Raw genomic sequence first — 22772 nt, forward strand, 5'->3', positions numbered from 1 at the left:
GGACTTCCTTAGTGGTCCTGTGGTTCCTTGGTGGTCTAGGGGGTGCAGGTTAAATCTCTGGTTGGGGAGCTAAGGTCCTACGTGCCACATGGCATGGCAAAAAGATAAAAGGAAAAAAATATATGTGTATACAAATGTATGTTTACATAAAGACAGAGATTTACATATATGTATCTGTGTTGTATGCTGGGCTTACGTGCATGTGTGTATCTCTGTATAAAGTTTGTATTCCAAATTTCTTCTTCACTGTTGTAAATAAAGTTGTACCTTTGAGTTTATCTCCTGTAGTGCTACCAAAGAGGAGAAAAAAGAAAAGAACCATCATCTTTGGAAAGGAATCGAGAGGAGTTAGGAGAAGGCAATGGCACCCCACTCCAGTACTCTTGCCTGGAAAATCCCATGGATGGAGGAGCCTGGTTGGCTGCAGTCCATGGGGTCGCTAAGAGTCGGACACGACTGAGCAACTTCACTGTCACTTTCCACTTTCATGCATTGAAGAAGGAAATGGCAACCCACTCCAGTGTTCTTGTCTGGAGAATCCCAGGGACGGGGGAGCCTGGTGGGCTGCTGTCTATGGGGTTGCACAGAGTCGGACACGACTGAAGCGACTTGGCAGCAGCAGCAGCAGAGAGGTATGGTAATGGAGTTGAGCTCACCGCTTCATTTAGTTACAACTGTTAGTGAATCAGTTACTGAAGCACTTTCCTTTATGACCTGGATTAGAGAAGCATGCAAACTAAAATTCAAAGGGTTGGAGAGGGGTGAGGGGTCAAAGTGTTCGTGCCTGCCAGGCCTGGAGGAAAATGAGAAATTTCAAGGCTCTTAAAAGGCCAAATACATGGACTTCCCTGGTGGCTCAGAGGCTAAAGCGTCTGCCTACAATGTGAGAGACCTGGGTTCGATCCCTGGGTGGGGAAGATCCCCTGGAGAAGGAAATGGCTACCCACTCCAGTACTCTTGCCTGGAAAAACCCCATGGACTGAGAAGCCTAGTAGGCTTCCATACGTGTCCGACTCTTTGCAACCCCATGGACTGTGGACTGTATGGAAGCCTACCAGGCTTCTCAGTCCATGGGGTTGCAAAGAGTCGGACACGACTGAGGGACTTCACTTTCTTTCACTTTCAAAGGCATCAAGACCTTATCATTTCAGTTGTTCCAAATCTATAATTATTTAGACATTTGCAAGTAAAAAATGGAATTGTTAATAAAGTTTTTAGTTAACATCATAGAAATGTCTGATGATGTTTATAAAACAACACTTTTGCTCAAATATCATTTACAAAAATTTTTAAAATAATTTTACCTGAAAATAATTCTCAAGTTCTTTTGAAAGAATCTGATAGAAAAGCACCTGTTCAGCTTGTTCAAGTAAGCGATCATGAAACACTCGGGTGGCTTCATGAACAAAGAACAGAGCAGCCATCTCTTTGGAGTTAACAACATACTTGTCAGCTTGCAGCAAACCTAGAAGAAGCTATTAGGGATTAAAAACAACAATTAAAAAACCATTATCAGGTAGATTGCGAAGTAAAGCCTCATTTTTTTTTTTGCAGGTTTATGTTTCTATAAAAATAGAGCAATAATCCCAGGCAAGGATTGTCAATTCCTACAAGTGATAGTCTGAACTTCTGATGAGATGGACAAGTTATAAACCAGAGAAAACTTGTATAGTGTCACCCTTAGAAGGAGAGGGCTCAAAAACTCCTCACAGGATTGCTGGAGATAAGTGATGCTTCTTAATGTTCTAAGATTGCCAATTTGGGTTAAAATTTTTATAACCCATTTCAAATATATGTACTATTTTGGGCTAAAGTCCCATAGCATGGAGATAAAAAGCAAACCAAAAAAAGATTAAAAAAAAAAAAAACATTTTAATCCAGAAAATTCTTTGACTAAATCAGCACTGTTGGCAACATTCTCTGATGTAAAAGCAAGGCTTGTGAAAATTCAGCATGTTTATGAAATGCATACATGCTTTCATTTGCCTGAGAGCTGCAATAAACTCTCAGAAATAAAGCAAAACCAAAATCTACGTTATAGCCTGGTCACTTCTTTCCCTGATGAAAATCTTAGCCAGTATGTTCCCCTGATGAGGACAGACCCCTCCCTCATATTCTCTGCTTTAGTTCCTCTTTGAAGTACCTAGATGCACAATTCTTGAATTTTTATACAGATGCTAAAACCCCCACCAAATAGAATAATTTACTACTGATGACCAGGAGAACATAGGCCCCAGACCTATTGGAGCCTAAGGATTGATAATGCTAACCCCTGTGACCTTGCCTGATTACCTCACCATCAACCAATCAGAGCATTGTGCTTGAGCTGATCATAGACCCTACTACTCCCTCCCTCTCTTGATCCTTAAAAGTCCTTGGCTGAAACCCTCTGGGGAGTTGGAGATGCTTGAGCCCTAGTTGTCTCAGATTCCTTGTACGGCGCCTTACAATAAACACTGAACTTTCATTCACCACAACCTGGTGTCAGTAGATTGGCTTTACTTTTTAACAGTCTTACAGGTTTCATCATTGAATTCTCTGCATGGAATTACTTTAATGATTCCTTTTAACTGGCTTATAGGATAAGCTGCTAACAGCAAAACTAATCAACTTGAATTGCTTTGTTTTTCCCCTTTTAGCAATTAAGTGTTGACAGTATCAGTGAGTAGAGAAATGGAGAGAGAGAGAAAGTCAGTTCAGTAAAACTGCATTTTCTCAAGTTGAATTTTCAACTTAAGTTAGAGAATGAAATTTTAAAACAAACCTTAAATACATCTCGAAGATTAAACATGTAGTGACATTTTGTTGGAGTTGGTAACATAGTCTGACATACTTGATAGTATACAGCTAGACAGCAAGATATTATTTGATCCTTAGTTTTCTGAACTTCTGGTGCAAAGTTATTGATAGAGAAATACATTCCCAAATGAACCTTTAAAGAGAAATTTTATAATTTAGTTTGCCAAAACTTTTAAGAACAGACTATTTTTAGTTAATCCCTACTAGAAAGGAGATGTATATGCTATAATGGAAGATCAATTTTGTTTAAAATGTTAGTAATCAGAATTCATTTTAACCAGATGTCAGACTAGTACAAAGACATTCTGGATGTTGAGAACTGAGGAAAATTTCAGTCTGTCCTAGTTTGGTGAAAGATTTAGAGGCCTGTGTTATGTGTTTTCTGGGGACAATTGATGCTCCACCTGTGTGTATAATACCAGTATACTGAAAATTCTTCCATATCCTTGTTGCCCAGGAGATGTTACTAGAAGAAATATAAAGTGATAGAACTATTATCTCAGTTAAGATTGGTATATGTATATATTCTATACCAGGTTTTTTGAACTGTAGATTATTTATCACCTGTAGAATTACTCAGTACTTATTGAAAAATAGATTAAAAAATAATCTTTAAATTTTATGTTATAAAAAAGAAAAAGACATAATTAGTTTTGAAGAATTTAGTAAACTTGCATATATTTTTCTAATCAAACTAGGTTTCAAATTGAGGCATTTTTCTAATAAGATATTTCAGAATTTCTTCTCTCAATTTTTTATTCTATAAGGAAATAAAAAAACAAATATTAGCAAAAATCCAAGTGTACTTTTTGGCAATGCAGATTGCTGAGCTCCATCTCAGATATATTGGATTAGAATTGCTGAGAAAAAAGACTTGGAATTTATTTTAAACATTCATTAAACATGCCCCGCCTGTGTTTCTTATGCACAATAACTTACATTTTTTTATATTTAGAGACAAATTATAATAGTAAGCCAGAAAATACAGAGGGAAAAAAATCCATCCCCTTAAGAGAATTTTCTCTTAATATTAGTGGTTTTAATTTCTCATATTTTCCCTTATACTATAGGATTAAATTTGTTTTTTACTAGAAAATAAATTAGATGTATTACCTGGAAAATAGTTTTTATGGCAGTTTGTGGGAGATGAGGCAATACCAGAATGGAAAAATGTTTGAGCAGACGTGGGCTGATATATCTCCTACTAACTGGAAAAACACAAGCTGCAACTAGAGAGAGATCTTGGATAGTCTGTGGGAAGAGTAAAAAAGGAAGAGTAACTGAATGTATCTATAGAAAGTGAAACATATATACCTATTTCCCAGCTCCAAAAGGTTTTTAATGTTTAGGCACATGCAGGTCTCTGAGGAGCTCTGGTTCTTTATGTCTCAGTGCAGAAAGAATTTAACAAGAGGCAAAGTGATGAGTGATTTATTAGAATAGGATGCTTGTGAGGTTAATAAGCAGGTGGGCAGGAGGATGCCTCACCCAGAACTTAGTAGGCTATCGTTTTACAATCAAGGGAAAAGTGGGGAGTGGGAAAAGACCACATTCTTCCTCATTCTTGAGTAGATGTCAAGCTACCATCATCAGTTCCTCCTCATCAGGCGTGGGAGCTTTCTTGTCCCTACACGGTGAAAATGGTACTGTCATTGCACTATTCAAATCAGCAGAAAGGTGGTCTATGCTAAAAACGGTAAATCATATGAGGTTTTGGTATAATGTCACCTTGTCTTTATATTTTTGTCATTAGTGTGCACAGAGAAACATGTCTTCGCAATCAACAACTTATTGTTTTGTTTTGGGGCATGTCTCACACTTCTGTTACATGGCTTTGTGGTTAAACAAACCTGCTTTCTCGAATGATCATTAACTTCCAGAGGTCTCCCATACTTTTTCCTTTATTAATACTTATGATTCCTTAGTGGGATTAACTATTAATCACCTTACCTTATCACTTTACTCTGTCCTTATCAATGACAGTATTAGTCTGTCTTCTTAGAAGTTGTTGCTGTTGTTCGGTTGTTAAGTGGTGTCTGACGCTCTAAAACCCCATGGACTGCAGCACACCAGGCTTTCCTGTCCTTCACTATATCCCGGAGTTTGCTCAAACTCATGTCCATTGAGTCGATGATGCCATCCAACCATCTCACCCTCTGTCGTCCCTTTCTCCTATTGCCCTCAATGTTTCTCAGCATCAGGGTGTGGCTCTTCACATCAGGTGGCCAAAGTATTGGAGCTTTAGCAACAGTCCTAGCAATGAATATTCAGGACCGATTTCCTTTAGTATTGACTGGTTTGATCTTGCTGTCCAATGGACTCTCAAGAGTCTTCTCCAACGCCACAATTCAAAAGCATCAATTCTTTGGAGCTCAGCCTTCTTTATAGTCCAACTCTCACATACGTACATGACTACTGGAAAAACTATAGCTTTGACTATACAGACTCTTGTCAGCAAAGTGATGTCTCTGCTTTTTAAGATGCTATCTAGGTTTGTCATAGCTTTTCTTCCAAGGAGGAAGTGCCTTTACATTTCATGGCTTCAGTCACCATCTGCAGTGATTTTGGAGTCCAAGAAAGTAAAATCTGTCACTGCTTCCACTTTTTCCCAATCTCTGCCATGAAGTAATGGGACCAGCTGTCATGATCTTACTTTTTTGAATGTGGAATTTTAAGCCAGATTTTTCACTCTCTTCTTTCACCATCATCAAAAGGTGCATTTCACACCCATTTCTTGCCTTGTTTTTATCCCAGTGCCTCTTCACTTTCTGCCATTAGAGTGGTATCATCTGCATATCTGAGGTTGTTCATATTTCTCCAGGCAATCTTGATTTCAGCTTTTGAAACTGTAATGCCAGAATACAGCCCAGCATTTTGCATGATGTACTCTGCATATAAGAAGTAACCCATCCTAAATATAATTCTAAGACATGTTACTTCTAGCAGGCCTTCTAAATGTCATCTGGAAATAGCCCTGTTTTCTGCCCTGAGTCATTAGAAAATAAAGAATACATTACTGAGGCTAGTGAAAAGGATTCTGGTAATAAGTGAGAAATGAGGAGAAAAGCCTGGTGAATCTGTCTGTAGAGAAGATAGGATTAGCTGGGTGAGAAGTTTGACTGCTTACATAGTATTTTGACATATTACAACATGGCATTGTAAAGCTGGAATCATAACAAAATAATGCAGTTTACACATGATGGGGTATTTTCAGTTTTTTCCTGCATATGTTCATGCCCAAGGCCTTAGAAATACCATTAAGAGGCTGCCTCATTATTTTCATGTCACTTCAAGAAAATTCTTTAGGTTGTGCATTTCACACCCATTTCTTGGCTTCTTTTTATCCCAGTCTCCTGGATTCTTCCTGGGGGCCTGCATCTCCATTCTGCTCTCTCCCTTGGCTTGATGGTTGATTTAGACAGTTTGAGTGGTATCTGAGTTGATGTCATTCACCAGCAAGTGTATGTCAGCCAGGATCCTAGGATCAAGTTTATCTGAGACATGAAATAACCATCTAATTTTACAGATGAGGAAACAAGGCTCAGGAAGTTGAAATGATAAAGTTGGTTCTAGAAATCAGGGTTTCCAGCGAAGGAACCAAATAAGGAGAAAAGTACGTTTACTTTTTAAAACATTAAACCCTTCTGATTGAGTTCAATGAATCAAAAATAATTACATAAAAATATCTCTTTGGAATTTTTTTGACCCTGTATGTAAGGTCTGAAAATTCTTTATGTTCTTGAAAATAAAGATGTGAAAGAGTCTTACATAGAGATTAAGAATATATTTCTTAAGCCACATTTTCACTAGCTTTTCTCATATGCAATAGTTGCTGAGGCACTGAAAAATTTGAATAACTATTAATGTGTTTAACAGTAGTGAGCATGTTTTTGACTCAGAAACCAAACCTATTGCAATTTTTATTAAGATTTAATCCTACTAAAAGTAGAATTTCTGTGAACCCATAGACTTGTGCTGAATTGCAAGATGTAATTACAATTGTTAAATTAAGATTTCAGCTTTATGTCCATTTGGCTAGGTTTTCTAAATATCCTGTTTAACTCACTCAACATTGTTAGAAATATTTAACTTATTGTTACATAACAACAGTTAACATGAAGAAAATCTTAGTATAAACTGTACCTTCCATGTAACTTTTTCAGTATCATAAATTCCTCCCATATCTAGTAATTGTCTGATTAACTCCAGGGGTGGCTGTGTTCCATACATATCTGATTCTGGCATATTCAGATCATCAATAAAAATTACAATCTTAAAGAAGACAAAAGGTTTTAAAAACACACATTAAACTCGGTTTATGAATTAGGAATATTAAATATGCTATGCTAAGAATATACTAAGAAGAAAATTATATGTAATGATGTGTAGTTTTCTATTAAAAAGCAGATGACCAAATTCTACTTTGAAGATATGATTTTAGAAAACAGTAATCTCTCAAAAGAGTGGAAACTACTCATTCTCTATAGACTTCCAATAATTATATCTAATTATAGTTAGAAATGTATTTGATGGTAGACAATGGAGAAGGAAATGGCAACCCACTCCAGTATTCTTGCCTGGAGAATCCCATGGATGGAGGAGCTTGGTGGGCTACAGCCCACGGGGTCACAAAGAGTTGGACATGACTGAGTGACTTCACTTTAAAGTAATCTTATCAAGGTTATTACACAGGAATGTGGATATTATTCATGCAGCATTTACCTACTGCATGCCTGCTATTGGCAATGCACTGTTTTAGGTATTTCATTATTTATTTAACATGTGTCCTGATTTAGGAATAAAATTGTTATCGGGAACTAGACTCTTGAAATTCTGCTGCAAATGCTGTTGTCAGGGGCAACCAGCAGAAAAGTCAGGTACATTTCCAGTTTTCAAACCTGTGTTACTTTCTACCTTTGAAACTATTATGCATTTAAGTGTACTGATTGTATTAATTATTTCACATGAATTAGCCCCTTTAGATTGCTTTAATCTTTGTAAAACAAGTAAAGATTTAAAAAATACAGACAGCCATTTATTTTGAATTATCTAATTACATAATTTGTAACTATCATATCAATATCATCTTTTTTGGGTAAGATACTCTGCCCTCTATCACAAACTGGGTAATTATAGGTAAACCAATTTGACCAAAATTTCACCTACTTGCATTTTTCATTTCTGTGATTAGGTTGACCAATTATTATTCTTTTCAAAAATCTTAAGACATACCCAATTAAGTAAAGAGTCATTTAAATCTTCAGTTAAAATTAAGGAAGGGAAATCTGAATCAAACCCTTGAAAGCTCTCAAAATTGAAGGGCACAGGGGTAAAACTCAGGGGTTCTTAAGGGCCCTCATGTGATTTTCTTACTAATCAATCCTGAATCTTGACCTTGAGCTTATTTTAGGAAATGACTGGAATCACTGATTGTAAATTTCAGTTGTGACAGAGGGTTTGTTTCAAGTGGACAGTTAGTAATGCACCAAGCAGACTGACAATAAAAATAAGGAACGCCCAATACCACTTCAAGAAAGTAGGAGTTGTCCAAGTTATTACAAAGCAATCTATTCTCTTAGTACCTTTCCTTGATGCTGTGGATATCACAAAGTTCTTTCCCTTTCGTTTGGAAAAAAATGTGCTGACAGTGGGAGGTGGGAGGGGGATTCAGGACTGGGAGCTTGTATACACCCGTGGTGGATTCATGTCAATGTATGGCAAAACCAATACAGTATTGTAAAGTAAAATAAAGTAAAAATAAAATTAAAAAAAAAGGTCACTGACATCTAACTCATTTTCTGGCCTTATCTACTCACATTTAATTCAGATTCCAGTAGCTTCTTTGGGCCTTAATAATTCTGAATCAGTACAATTCTTCATGTTGTAAATGGAGTTATATTGATCTGGAAACCAAAGTTTCCATTATAAAGTGAATTTTCTAGTCATGTTCAGGAGTGTAGTTACACTTGTCTTTTCCCATATATTAGTATTAATTAAAGTAAGTCACTATCACTTGAGTAGTATAAGCATATTAGTCAACAGGTATGGGAGATGTTTTACCCTATTGTTTCTTGGTGCTCCAAGAGAGTCTTTAGTTCTTCTTACTAACTTCTTAAGAATCATCTCCTTAGTTCTGGCAGCTGACGTATTGATGTTAAAATTTATCGCAGAGACTATAATTCCTTTATTAGTATTTTTAAATGAACTTTCATCAGTTTTAACTTCTGCCTTTTTAGTAATCTTATCTATGATGCCACATATAGAAAAAGGTCAAGTTAGAATACTTTCAGAATATTTGTGCTTTACTAAGTGATTACAAATATAAAAATCACATAATTTTACTCTACTATTGCCATTTTCAAGAAATTACTCTGAGGACATTTCAGTGAGAGAAGGAATGCCAACTATAAAATGTTTCCAAGTGTTCCCTTACTTTTGTGTGGTTAAGAGTGTTTCTTTGCAACCATAGTCAAATGGAACAGTGTGAAACCCAGGTGTGCTCAGTTGCTCAGTGTGTTCGACCCTTTGCAACCCCATGGACTGTAGCCTGCCAGGTTCCTTTGTCCATGGGATTTCTCAGGCAAGAATACTGGAGTGGGTTGCCATTTCCTAGTCTAAGGAATCTTCCTGCCCCAGGGATCGAGCCTGCGTCTCCTACATTGACAGGCAGATTCTTTACTACTGAGCCACCTCGGAAATCCATGAAAACTCATAGAACCCTCTTTTTATTTATGTACAATGCACACATATAACTTTCTCTGCTTTTAAAATATTTAGATTTCCAACATACTATATTTATAACAAAATTACACATGAAACGCTAAAAGCAGCAGGTAAAGGCACTGAAATTAGGACACATTCCTTGAATGAGCATCATCTAGAAGAATTATTTGGGATGGATGATTATTTTGGTAAAAACAAAACCAAACAACTCTTCTGGCAGGAATTTGGGGGCTAGACTCCCTTTCCCATTCTATAGCTATCTCTGGACCACCCATCTTTTCCTCTTCAGAACAGAGCGGTTGCTCCCCACACTACTAAATCAGATTTTTAAGGCTGAGGTTCCTGAAGCTCAGTTTGAGAACTGGGGCTTCCCTGGTGGCTCAGAGGTTAAAGCGTCTGCAATGCAGGAGACCTGGGTTCGATCCCTGGGTTGGGAAGATCCCCTGGAGAAGGAAATGGCAACCCACTCCAGTATTCTTGCCTGGAGAGTCCCATGGACTGAGGAGCTTGGTGGGCTACAGTCCACAGGGTCGCAAAGAGTCAGACATGACTGAGTGACTTCACTCACTTATAGAATCACAACTTTTCTACTGCAGTATTTCTAAAAGCATTAAAGAGCAGGATAGACAGATATCGCTTTCAGTTACTTCTAGACTTAGTCTGTTTCCACTGATGAGCCAGGATATTGGCTTTCTGGTAAGCAATTTTAGTACCCATCTACCATAAGCATTCTTTCTAGCTTTCGAGTAGGGTAGAAGAGTTTCAGATGATAGAGGATGTTTCTCAGATTTAAAATTTTAAACTAACAATTGAAAATTTTGTTCTGAGATATTTGACAGTATGAAATGACATGCATATGATTGAGATAGGAAGGTTTTAAAACTACTGTAATACATACCTAGACCTCCAGTTGCTGTTTTATGAGTTTCAGAAAGCAAGATGCTGATATTCTGTTTGAAGCTATTGGAATAAAATGTTTTAAGAATTCAAAATTAGCTTATTTACCATAGTAGCCAATTGAACAAAATATAATGAAAGTGTCAAGGTTTGGCTGATTTTACTCTTATTGCCTACTAAGAAACAACTATACACTTTTTCCTGTTCACACTTTGAAAGATAAAATTAGTTACCATTAGAATTGATATTCGAATTTAACAAAACATGGGCTTACTCTTAAAAAACAAACTGAACAAATTCTTAAAATGCCAGGCTATAGGATATTTTCTAGGGATGGTAAGCTATTAACTCTCTTGTCCCTTTATAAAATGCATTTTGCCTAATGGCTCACTCAACAAAAGGCCCATTCACCTTTATTTTGGTTTTGTCTTCAGGGGTTTCTTTCTTTCTTTCTTTTTTTTAATGTTATCTTTCTTTATGGTCACTTCAGTTTAAATACTGAACATATAGTAAAACCAATTTTTTCAGACTCCATTATTTTTGATTATCATATTTCAGATAAGGAAAGATTCTTATTGTATTAAATGCTTCAAAAATTATTTCTCTGCTTTTTTAAGACCTTATTTAGGTATAGAAGGATACTATTAATATTCCAAAATCATCAGTGTGAGAAGTAGGTTATGGTGGCTTGGACTAAAAGTGACATTGAATAAAAAGAAGCAGAGGAATTCAGATGTATTTTGAAGACAGCACAGACTTGACTAATAGAAGACTGGCTATGCAGCAGAGGAAAATGGGGACACAGGGGTTGGGAGGAATCAGTTTATTGGGGATGTGCAGGTGAGGCGAAAAGGGGGAATTCAGAGATGATTTGTAAGTTTCAGGCTTGAATAACTGGGTCTCATTTATTGCAGCAAGACACACTGGAGGAAGAATTGATTTGGAAGAGAAATCAAGAGTTATACTTTGTCTATGTTAATGTAGAGATGTTCAGGAGATATCCAAGTATACATGTGACACAGGTCGTTGGACATGTAAGACTCATGATTAGAGGAAAGGTCCAATATGAATATCTCCGTAATTATAGTTTCTTATTCAATTCAAACAATGTTGGGCTTCTCTAATATTTTAACAGAATCAGAATCAACTTAAAACACAATCTTTATTTTCATAGTTTAGATTTCTTTTTCATTCCTTTTTATTTTCCCCCTCAGGAAGAGACACACAGAATGACAAAGTTCTTTGTAAAGAATACTTTTTATATTTGATAAGAAGGAAGTTTATTTTTAATGCAAAAAACAAAAACTAAAACCCCAGATATATGCTACATAATATTTGTATGTTTTAGTTGTATTTTTCCAGGAAGGAAAATAGTTTGTAATTGCACTTTGTTATGTAGAACAAACTGAGATCTTAAATTTAGTTTTTTAAAATAAAAGTAAGACATTTTCACTTAAAGAAATTAATCTAGTTGTTAATACTCTGGAAAAGTAGAGATATTCTTCTCACTTCTCTTTTGAATAATTCTGCATTTTCACATAACAGGTTTGCTTCTTTAAAATATGGTACAGTTATACATTAAGGCAAACTATGTTTTTACCAGACAAATCAAATTTAGAGTTTAATGTATACAACCTTGATTTTTTAATTTCATTATATAATAGGACTTCTCCTAAAATTGATCCATATTTCACATCAAATGCTCCTGAGCCCTCTAACTTTTCAAGCATTTGATTAATGGCAGCGGTTTTTCCAACTCCAAAGTCTCCTAAAGGGAAAAATATGTTAGGTTAGATTTATATACAAGAAAATGAGTAGTTGCTAACATATTAAAATGAAACAATAACATTTGATATTTGAGAATTGCATGAAAACTGTATTTTTGCTCTTCCATTTAAAAAAATGTGGTTAAGAATGGGTAAACAAGGTAGTACGTAAACCTCTCAAAATCATTTGAGTTATTTATATCTTTTTAGAAAGAAAAGATTAGGAGTTAATCATTATCTTTAATCTAATGTTCATTTACATCTATGGCAAACCTTTTTGCATACAGCACAGCACAACTACTACATGAAATTATTTTTCCCTGAAATTTTTTGCCAACGCAATCTGGGAGACAAATCTGATGACTAGCGATTTACTGCAACAGAACAGAAAATTATGACCCTATAATTTACCAAATATTAAGTAAAACTAAGAATTTCCTTTGACCAAACTGAAGGCAAGGTATGGATTATCTGAGATTTCCAGCTTCATTTTGCCTGAATACTTTGAATACAGAACTGGGAAAGTGATACTATTGCCTTTGGTGAAAGGCAATACAACTTAGAAAAGATAACTGAATGGATTGAAATAAATGTTAAGAAAGAGTAGAATCTGTATTGAATTTCTCCTTTGATAATGGTAAAGGGTTGAAATATTTTAATGGGTTGAGGCATTACGTGTACACGTTTTTTAAAAATCAGGCAGTTTCTTTTTGTTTTTGACTTGCATGTAGTTATGTGTGTAAACTGAAGTAAAGCAATCAGTGATGCCAACGGCCCTCTAAGGACCTTAGCCCAGAGGCCCTGTAGGCCATACTTATATTAATCCGATAGCTCTACTTCTGGAATTTACCTTGAAGGTAATGAAAAGAGGAAAAAGGTTTATTATGTTCTGTATTGGCAAACAGGGTTTCCCTGGTGGCTCAGCAATGAAGAATCCGCCTGCAATGCAAGAGATGTGTGCTCGATCTCTGGGTAGGGAAGATCCCTGGAGAAGGAAATGGCAACCCATTCCAATATTCTTGACTGGGAAATCCCATGGAGAGAGGACCCTGGCAGACTACAGTCCCTGTGGTCACAAACAGTCAAACATAACTTAGAGACTAAACAGCAAAAATTGGCAAACCTGAGGAAATGGGAATTCATACACTGTTAGTAAGAATGTATATTGAAAGAGGTACTAAATCTTTTCAGGGCATATTTTTTCCCACTCATAAAATAAAATATTTGGACTACATAACGATTAAGCTCTTCCTAACTCTGAAATTATATTTAAATATTTTTAATACCTGTGAGAAGTACTGGGCAGGAATTCTTTAAAAGAAGGCTTACAAGAAAAGAAAGGCATGTTGTGTCTCTGGTAGCAATATAATTAATGCTCTCTCCACATTCTGTTATCTTCAAGAGGTTTTCACTGGATCCTTGAGGATCAGTTAGTATTGAAGTTCCTGTTAAAATGTTTTTAAAGTTTTAAATGACCTATAAATAAATGTTAATTTCATCTTTTAGATACTAAATACTTTCTGGAAAAGTCTGTACATTATAAAACAATTTAAATATATACATATAAGCCACTATTGCTGCAAGTGCCTGGGCGCCTCCTTTCATTCATACTTTAGGCTGGTGAACTCACAACACACATTTCTAAGTCCACCACATACAAACTCTGATTTTCTACCACCAAACATACTCAAATGCCCTCATATGCAACATAAGTGTCTCTACTTTCCCTCCAGTAAAAATGAAACTAACTCTCCTGCCAAAGACTCCTGCAATCCTTTTTTTAAGAACATCACTTCTTTCGTAATTCTTCCCCCTCATCACTATCAGTCTGTCCTTTCTATTGGAATTTTCCATTGTATAAACATATATGTGCTAGTATCGCCAATCTTTTTAGTGATTGAACCATATGAAATTGATATTTTTCTTAAAAATCAGGTGAATATGGCCAATTTCATGTGAAAGAAAATGCACACACACACACACAGACGCCCCAAACGAAACCAAATCTCTCTTGATCCCATAGCCTCCTATTACACAGCCAAAACTCTCAAAAGGGTTAAATACTACATAGCCTCACTTCCTCATCTTTCATTTTACTCCTTTTTAAATTAAAAATTAATACATTCACATGGTACACAATTCAAAACTATGGTATGCAAAGGTATGCATACACGGTCTCTTTCTCTTTCTCTATGTCCTGGTTACCTAATTCCCAATATGTGGATACTGTTCTGCAATTTTTAAAAAGTTTAGTGTAATTTTAGAGATCCTTTTATAACCTTAAAGACTTTTTTCTGATTAACATTGTATTTAATGAATGCATAATAAAATATTCACCAGTGTTCCAATGATAGATATTTATGGCGTTTCCAATCTTTTGCTATTACAAATAAAGCTAAATTTATGTCATTTTTGGACATATGTCAAATAATTTCTTATAAGTAGAGTTGCTGGGTCACTATAAACTTACATATGATTTATAATTTCAATAGATATTGACAAATTGTCCTCTAATGTTTGAAAGTCTTTGAGGCCTTACCCCTTTGCCAAAAGTATCAAACTTTTTGATCCTCATCAATATTATAGGTGAAAAAGATGTATCAATTCTAGTTTATTTTGCATTTATTATGAGTCAACTATATCTCAGAGCCATTTGTTTTTCTATGAAGTATTTATTTATATTCTTTATCCATGTTTTTCATAGAAAATGGGCAGCTGGTCTTTTATTTTGCACTGTAGAAGCTACTTACATATTAAAAAAATTAGCCTTTGTAATACACGACTTAATGGCTGAACAACAGGTTTGGTAAGCACGTGATTTGCTCCCAAGATATGACAAGTAGCAGTTTTGCCAAGTGGTTAGCCATGGCATAACAGGGGTGAGCATTCATGCAAGACTTCTACCCTGAGTCTTTGCTGCCAACATCTGATTTTTAAGTTAGCATCAGGTATCACGATTTTTTTCAAGTTACTGCCTTATTTATAGGTACTAAAATTTATATTATTTTACTAGTTCTGTCTACTCTAGTAAGGATACAAATATAACAATGGTGTTTTGAAGGTGGAATTTTATTCTTCTCTTACAAAACAGTCCAGGGCTTATATGTAAGCACTATAGTATCAGGAACCCACACTTGGCTTCTTTCATCTTTTTTCTGCCATTGTTAACAAGCGCTTCCCATGTTTAGGTCCCAGATGGTTATTTTAGGTCCTGCCACCATATTTGCAACTCAGAAGCCAGAATTTGCAACTCAGAAAACATTAATATTAATACATTCTTTTCTCTTTTAAATTGGAGGATAATTGCTTCACAATATTGTCTTGGATTCTGCTGTACAATGACACAAATTAGCCATAAGTATATATATATTCCCTCCCTCTTGCACCTCCCTCCCACTTCCTCCCATCTCACCCTTCTAGGTCGCCACAGAGCACTGGGCTGATTTCCCTGTGTTATACAGCAACATTCTACTAGCTATCTCTTTTACACACGATAATGTACATGTTTCAAGGCTATTTTCTCAAATCATCCCACCCTCTCCTTGTGCCATTGTTCACTTCTGTTCACATTTCATTGTCTAGAACTGGGTTACATGGCCACATTTAGCTACAAGGAAGGTTTAATTGGAAAACCAATTGACCACATGAATACTTTATTCACAGAGAGACAGGAAAGCATGGAGATGATTGACAAGAAGCAGTTTACGCCACACATAGAATTCACATAAGAGGAATATGGAAAGAAAAGTAGGATCAACTTAGCATAATAGTCCCAAATTGTCTAATATTACTAATTAACTTTACCACCATCAAAGTCCTATTATTATTAAAGAAGGAAACATAATATGTTTTCCTATATCCCCACTCAGGATTCACTGGAAATTGCTTTATTAATAGAAATGAATAAGCATTTATTGTATATTAATGAATGTTGAGCTTCAGAACACATCCCTGGTGACCACTGATTTGTTGTTGCAGTTGCTAAGTCATGTCTCACTGTTTGCAACCCCAGGGACGGCAGCACACCAGGCTTCCTTGTCCTTCACTATCTCCTGGAGTTTGCTCAAACTCATGTTCATTGTGTTAATGATGCCATCCAACCATCTCATAATCTGTTGCTCCCATCTCCTCCTGCCTTCAATCTTTCCCAGCATCAGAGTCTTTTCCAATCAGTTAGTTCTTCGCATCAGGTGGCCAAAGTATTGGAGCTTCAGCTTCAGCAACAGTCTTTCCAGTGAATATTCAGGGTTGATTTCCTTTAGTATTGATTGGTTTGATCTTGTTGAGCAAGGGACTCTCAAGAGTCTTCGTCAGCACCACAGTTCAAAAACATCAATTCTTGTGCCCAACCTTCTTTATGGTCTAACTCTCACATCCATACATGACTACTGGAAAAACCATAGCTTTGACTATATGGACCTTTGTGGGCAAAGTGATGTCTCTGCTTTTTAATATGCTTTCTTGGTTTGTCATAGCTTTCCTTTCAAGGAGTAAGCGACTTTTAATTTCATGGCTGCAATCACTGTTTACAGTGATTTGGGAGCCCAAGAAAATAAAATCTGTCACTGTTTCCACTTTTTCCCCTTTTATTTGCCATGAAGTGGTGAGACTGGAAGCCATGATCTTAGTTTTTTGAATGTTGAGTTTTAAGCCAGCTTTTTCACTCTCTTCTTTCACCCTCATCAAGAGACTCTTTAGTTCCTCTTCACTTTCTGCCATTAGAATGGCATCATCTGCATATCTGAGATTGTTCATATTTCTCCTGGCAATGTTGATTCCAACTTGTGATTCATTCAGCCTGGTATTTTGCATGATGTACTCTGCATATAAGTTAAATAAGCAGAGTGACAATATACAGCCTGATGTACTCCTTTCCCAATTTGGAACCAGTTGGTTGTTCCACATCCAGTTCTAATTGTTGCTTCTTGACTTGAATACAGATTTCTCAGGAGGCAGGTAAGGTGGTTTGGTGGTAAGAGATTCCCATCTCTTTCAAAATTTTCCACAGTTTATTGTGATCCACACAGTCAAAGGCTTTGGCATAGTCAATGAAGCAGAAGTACATGTTTTTCTGGAATTCGTTTGCTTTTGCTGTGATCCCACAAATGTTGGCAATTTGATCTCTGGTTCCTCTGCCTTTATAAAATCCAGCTTGTACATCTGAAAGTTCTTGGTTCACGCACTACTGAGGCCTGGATTGAAATACTTGAGAATTATCTTGCTAGCCTGTGAAATTAGTGCCGTTGTATGGGTTTGAACATTCTTTGGCATTGCCCTTCTTTGGGACTGGAATGAAAACTGACCTTTTCCAGTCTTGCAATCATTTCCAAATTTGCTGACGTATTGAGTGTAGCACTTTAACAGCATCATCTTTTAGGATTTTAAATAGCTTAGCTGGAATTCTGTCACCTCCACTAGCTTTGTGTGTAGTAATGCTTCCTAAGGCCCACTTGACTTCATATTCCAGGATGTTTGGCTCTAGGTGAGTGACCACACCATCGTGGTTATCTGGATCATTAAGACATTTTTTTGGTAAAGTTTTTCTGTATATTCTTGCCACTTCTTCATAATCTCTTCCTCTTCTGTTAGGTCCTTGATGTTTCTGTCCTTTCTTGTGCCCGTCCTTGCATAAAATGTTCCCTTGGTATCTCTAGCTTTCTTGAAGAGATCTCTATTCTTTCCCATTATATCATTCCCATTCTATTGTTTTCCTTTATTTCTTTGCACTGTTCACATAAGAAAGCCTTCTTATCTCTCCTTGCTATTCTCTGGACCTCTGCATTCAGCTAGGTACACCTTTTCCTTTTTCCCTTTTTTTTTTGCTTCTTTCCTCCTCAGACAAACACTTTGCTTTCTTGAATTTCTTTTCCTTTAGGATGGCTTTGGTCACCACCTCCTGTGCAATGTTATGAACCTCTGTTCATAGTTCTTCAGGCACTCTGTCTCCCTAATCTAATCCCTTGAATCTATTCATCTCCTCCACTGTATAAACATAAGGGATTTGATTTAGGTCATATCTGAATGACCTAGTGGTTTCCCCTACTTTATTCAATTTAAGCCTGAATATGGAATGAGGAGTTCATAATGTGAGCCACAGTCAGCTCCTGGTCTTATTTTTGCTGACCGTATAGAGCTTCTCTATCTTCAGCTGCAAAGAATATAATCAGTATGATTATTGTCATCTCTCACATTGTTGAAAGGTGTTTGCTATGACCAGTGTGTTCTCTTCACAAAACTCTATTAGCCTTTGCCCTGCTTCATTTTGAACTCCAATACCAAACTTGCCTGTTACTCCAGGTATCTCGACTTCCTATTTTTGCATTCCAATCCCCTATGATGAAAAGGACATCTATTTTTGATGTTAGTCCTAGAAGGTCTTGAAGGAATGGTAAACCTCTCCAGCATTCTTGCCTTGAGAACATCATAATCAGTATGAAAAGACTACAGATTAGGGGTACTCTTTTCAAACAAAAAATGCTTTTGGGAAAAAAACTTTAATCATAAAAGGTAATTTTTGAAGTGTGATGCTCAAACAATCTTTTATACTACGGGTTACCATGGGAAAAATGATATTGATATCCTTAAATGTTATGAACTGATGATGTTAAATATTTAGTCTTTTATTTTAGATTAAAATTGATGCATGATATTATTTAATTTATACATAATAAACTGATCCTATATCATATTTTAATACATAATTGTACCTATACTTTCATGTATATATATTTGTTGTTATTGTTGTTGTTCAGGTGCTAAGTTACGTCCGAGTCTTTGCAACCTCACGGACTGCAGCATGCCAGGCTCCCCTTTCCTTCACTATCTCCCACAATTTGCTCAGATTCACGTCCATTGAGTTGGTGATGCTATCTAATAATCTCATCCTCTGCTGCCCCCTTCTCCTTTTTCCTTCAATCTTTCCCAGCATCAAGATCTTTTCCAATGAGTAGGCTCTTTGGATTAGGTGGCCAAAGTATTGGAGCTCCAGCTTCAGCATTGGTCCTTCCAGAGCAAAATTAATAGTTTAAAAAGGGAGGTGGCAAAGCTTCTCTGAAGAGAGAAGTCTTGGAACTTCTGTCCATTGTCATTATGTATTTGGAGTGTGCTCCTTGCCACCAAGATCTGCAGTGACCTCTCTGCAAGAACCAAATCAAGCTGTTCTTCATTCAACAGATTGGATCTAATGGGTTTACAGTGCTCCTGACCCTGGAACTTGCTATCTTCCCACAGACCAGAGTAGCCTGGTGTGACACCAGGACTTCTGATTTGCATTATATGGTGGTGAATCAAAAATGATACTGTGATACTAAGATTACTGTTATGAGTTTGGGTCTGAAAGCTTGGAGAGTTTGAGTTTCTCCTAAACCCTTGCCTACAATTAGTGTAAGTTGGGGCCAGAGGAAGCAATGTCTTCAGGTCAGTTCAGTTCAGTTCATTTCAGTCGCTCAGTCGTGTCCGATTCTTTGCGACTCCACAAGATTGGTTTTGGTTGGACATCATGGAAAACTGGAAACTTTAAACAGTATCAAATCCTGGTGTGAAAAACTAGACAACCAAGCCTTGTTAAAAACAGATTTTACCCAGAAAGGAGCCGACTTTCTCCTGGTGATTTAGAGAAACCAACATCTTGTGACCCCCATGAATCACAGCACGCCAGGCCTCCCTGTCCATCACCATCTCCCGGAGTTCACTCAGACTCATGCCCATCGAGTCCGTGATGCCATCCAGCCATCTCATCCTTTGTTGTCCCCTTCTCCTCCTGCCCCCAATCCCTCCCAGCATCAAAGTCTTTTCCGATGAGTCAACTCTTCGCATGAGGTGGCCAAAGTACTGGAGCTTCAGCTTTAGCATCATTCCTTCCAAAGAAATCCCAGGCTCGATCTCCTTCAGAATGGACTGGTTGGATCTCCTTGCAGTCCAAGGGAATCTCAAGAGTCTTCTCCAACACCACAGTTCAAAAGCATCAATTCTTCGGCGCTCAGCCTTCTTCACAGTCCAACTCTCACATCCATACACGACCACTGAAAAAACCATAGCCTTGACTAGATGGACCTTAGTCAGCAAAGTAATGTCTCTGCTTTTGAATATATTATCTAGGAGTAAGATAATGACCAAGGAGTAAGCGTCTTTTAATTTCATGGCTGCAGTCACCATCTGCAGTGATTTGGGAGCCCCCCAAAATAAAGTCTGACACTGTTTCCACTGTTTCCCCGTCTATTTCCCATGACGTGATGGGACCAGATGCCATGATCTTTGTTTTCTGAATGTTGAGCTTTAAGCCAACTTTTTCACTCTCCTCTTTCACTTTCATCAAGAGGCTTTTTAGCTCCTCTTCACTTTCTGCCATAAGGGTGGTGTCATCTGCATATCTGAGGTTATTGATATTTCTCCCGGCAATCTTGATTCCAGCTTGTGCTTCTTCCAGCCCAGCGTTTCTCATGATGTACTCTGCATAGAAGTTAAATAAGCAGGGTGACAATATACAGCCTTGACATACTCCTTTTCCTACTTGGAACCAGTCTGTTGTTCTTAGATTTGGAGAAAACACCTTTATAGTTTCCCATAAGGGTGGAATGGTACACTAAGACACTGAGTTATGGGCATTGATAGTTCAGTTTTTTTTTTTTTCATGCTGAAAACTAAGGATAAAAATGACCAATACTAGCATTACCAGATGATACACAATTGGGGCTTCAAATAACTGTAATACTGTGGTAAATACTGTACACTAGAACTTTGTTATTTCCAATGAAATTAATTTAGATTTAGAATTTTCTGAATGCTTCATGTTTCTGAGATTTCTGGTTGTTTTCTGTCAAAAAATCTTATAACTAAATTTTGAAACTCTCTATGAGAGAACGCTCATCTCAAAGTAATTAAATTCAATTAGCATTCATTGAATTTTTTATATTTGCAAGAAATCTACATGAAGCTTATTAGTCCATATTAAGCTCCTGCCTCAATTTCAACTAAACTCTCGAAATACAACAATTTTCTGTTATCTTTTTCTTCTATACATAGAAGAAGATTGAGAATAAAAATGATTTAGCACATATGCATATTTGTCCAACTCTGATTATTTAATTAGCAAGTTCCTTTGCAATCGAGTTGCTACATATATGTTTTACTTGTTTTAGAAGACGTCCTTTCCCTTTTTCCTTTCAATAATCATGCTAATTAAAATATTGAGCACTTCCACTGGCAAGATTTTTAGTGAACTAAAATTTAAAAATGTACAACGGTCTCAATCAAATACTAGTACATTTAAACTTGCTCAGAAAGCAATATTCAAAGGTTATTTTTTAAAGACTATCTTGTGACAGATCCAGATGAGTTCCTGGACAGACTTGGAATACGTCAGTCCTCAAAGTTGCTGATATAACCACTTTTATATATAAAACAATATCAATAGTTTATCGAAGTTAGAGCATGGCTCTTAAAATAATTCTTACCTCTTTGTACTAGTGTCTGAACATTAGGAAGTAATTCTGACCATGGTATAAATTCACATTGCTGTATATCCACAAAATACCCAAAGATAGAATGTTCACCATTTGGAAGGTTGATACCTACATTTGAAAATGATAAATAAATAAAGAGTCTCATGCACGGAATGTTTAACTAAGAATATGATCTCTATCTGAGAGATGTGATGGTTTGGTCAGAAATAATAATTCTTCATTAAAGGTATAACCAAACACATAAAACAGGCATATCATTTTTCCTTCTAATCTTTAACTGTATAAAAGCAAAGCTTTATTATCTCTGACTTATTTTGGATCCAGAAAGTAAGATGAATCATTCATTATCTGATACTGTTTGAAATCTTACCCAGAAGTTCTGATTATTATCATGTACTGTGTATTATTCAGTTCAGTTCAGTTCAGCCACTCAGTCATGTCCGACTCTTTGCAACTCCATGGATTGCAGCATGCCAGGCCTCCCTGTCCATCACCAACTCCTGGAGTTTACTCAAACACATGTCCATTGAGTCGGTGATGCCATCCAGCCATCTCATCCTCTGTCATCCCCTTCTCCTCCTGCCTTCAATCTTTCCCAGCATCAGGGTCTTTTCAAATGAGTCAGTTCTTCGCAACAGGTGGCCAAAGTATTGGAATTTCAATTTCAGAATCACTCTTTCCAATGAATATTCAAGACTTATTTCCTTTAGGATGGACTGGTTGGATCTCCTTGCTGTCCAAGGGACTCTCAAGAGTCTTCTCCAGCACCACAATTTGAAAGGATCAATTCTTTGGTGCACAGCTTTCTTTATAGTCCAACTCTCACATCCATACATGACTACTGCAGAAACCAAAGCCTTGACTAGACGGACCTTTGTTGGCAAAGTAATGTCTCTGCTTTTTAATATGCTGTCTAGGTTGGTCATAACTTTTCTTCCAAGGAGCGAGCGTCTTTTAATTTCATGGTTGAAGTCACCATCTGCAGTGATTTTAGAGCCCCCCCAAATAAAGTCTCTCACTGTTTCCATTGTTCCCCATCTATTTGTCATGAAGTGATGAGATCAATTGCCGTGATCTTAGTTTTCTCAGTGTTGAGTTTTAAGCCAACTTTTTCACTCTCCTCCTT

At 36.7% G+C, this 22772-nt stretch overlaps 1 protein-coding gene across 1 annotated transcript in view; it reads right to left on the bottom strand.

Moving 5' to 3' along the window:
• Positions 1–22772, bottom strand: part of DNAH14 (dynein axonemal heavy chain 14) — a 361705-nt gene that overhangs the window by 135404 nt on the left and 203529 nt on the right. The window contains exons 42-50 of the mRNA XM_040262849.1: positions 21638–21754; positions 13472–13630; positions 12052–12187; positions 10421–10482; positions 8860–9044; positions 6943–7071; positions 3913–4050; positions 2765–2932; positions 1305–1475 (exon numbers count right to left, since the gene is read on the bottom strand). Coding sequence (XP_040118783.1) covers positions 1305–1475; positions 2765–2932; positions 3913–4050; positions 6943–7071; positions 8860–9044; positions 10421–10482; positions 12052–12187; positions 13472–13630; positions 21638–21754 — 1265 coding nt within the window. The remainder of the gene's footprint in view (positions 1–1304; positions 1476–2764; positions 2933–3912; positions 4051–6942; positions 7072–8859; positions 9045–10420; positions 10483–12051; positions 12188–13471; positions 13631–21637; positions 21755–22772) is intronic.

The sequence above is a fragment of the Oryx dammah genome, unplaced genomic scaffold (genome assembly GCF_014754425.2).
Source record: "Oryx dammah isolate SB20612 unplaced genomic scaffold, SCBI_Odam_1.1 HiC_scaffold_21, whole genome shotgun sequence".
NCBI lineage: Eukaryota > Metazoa > Chordata > Mammalia > Artiodactyla > Bovidae > Oryx > Oryx dammah.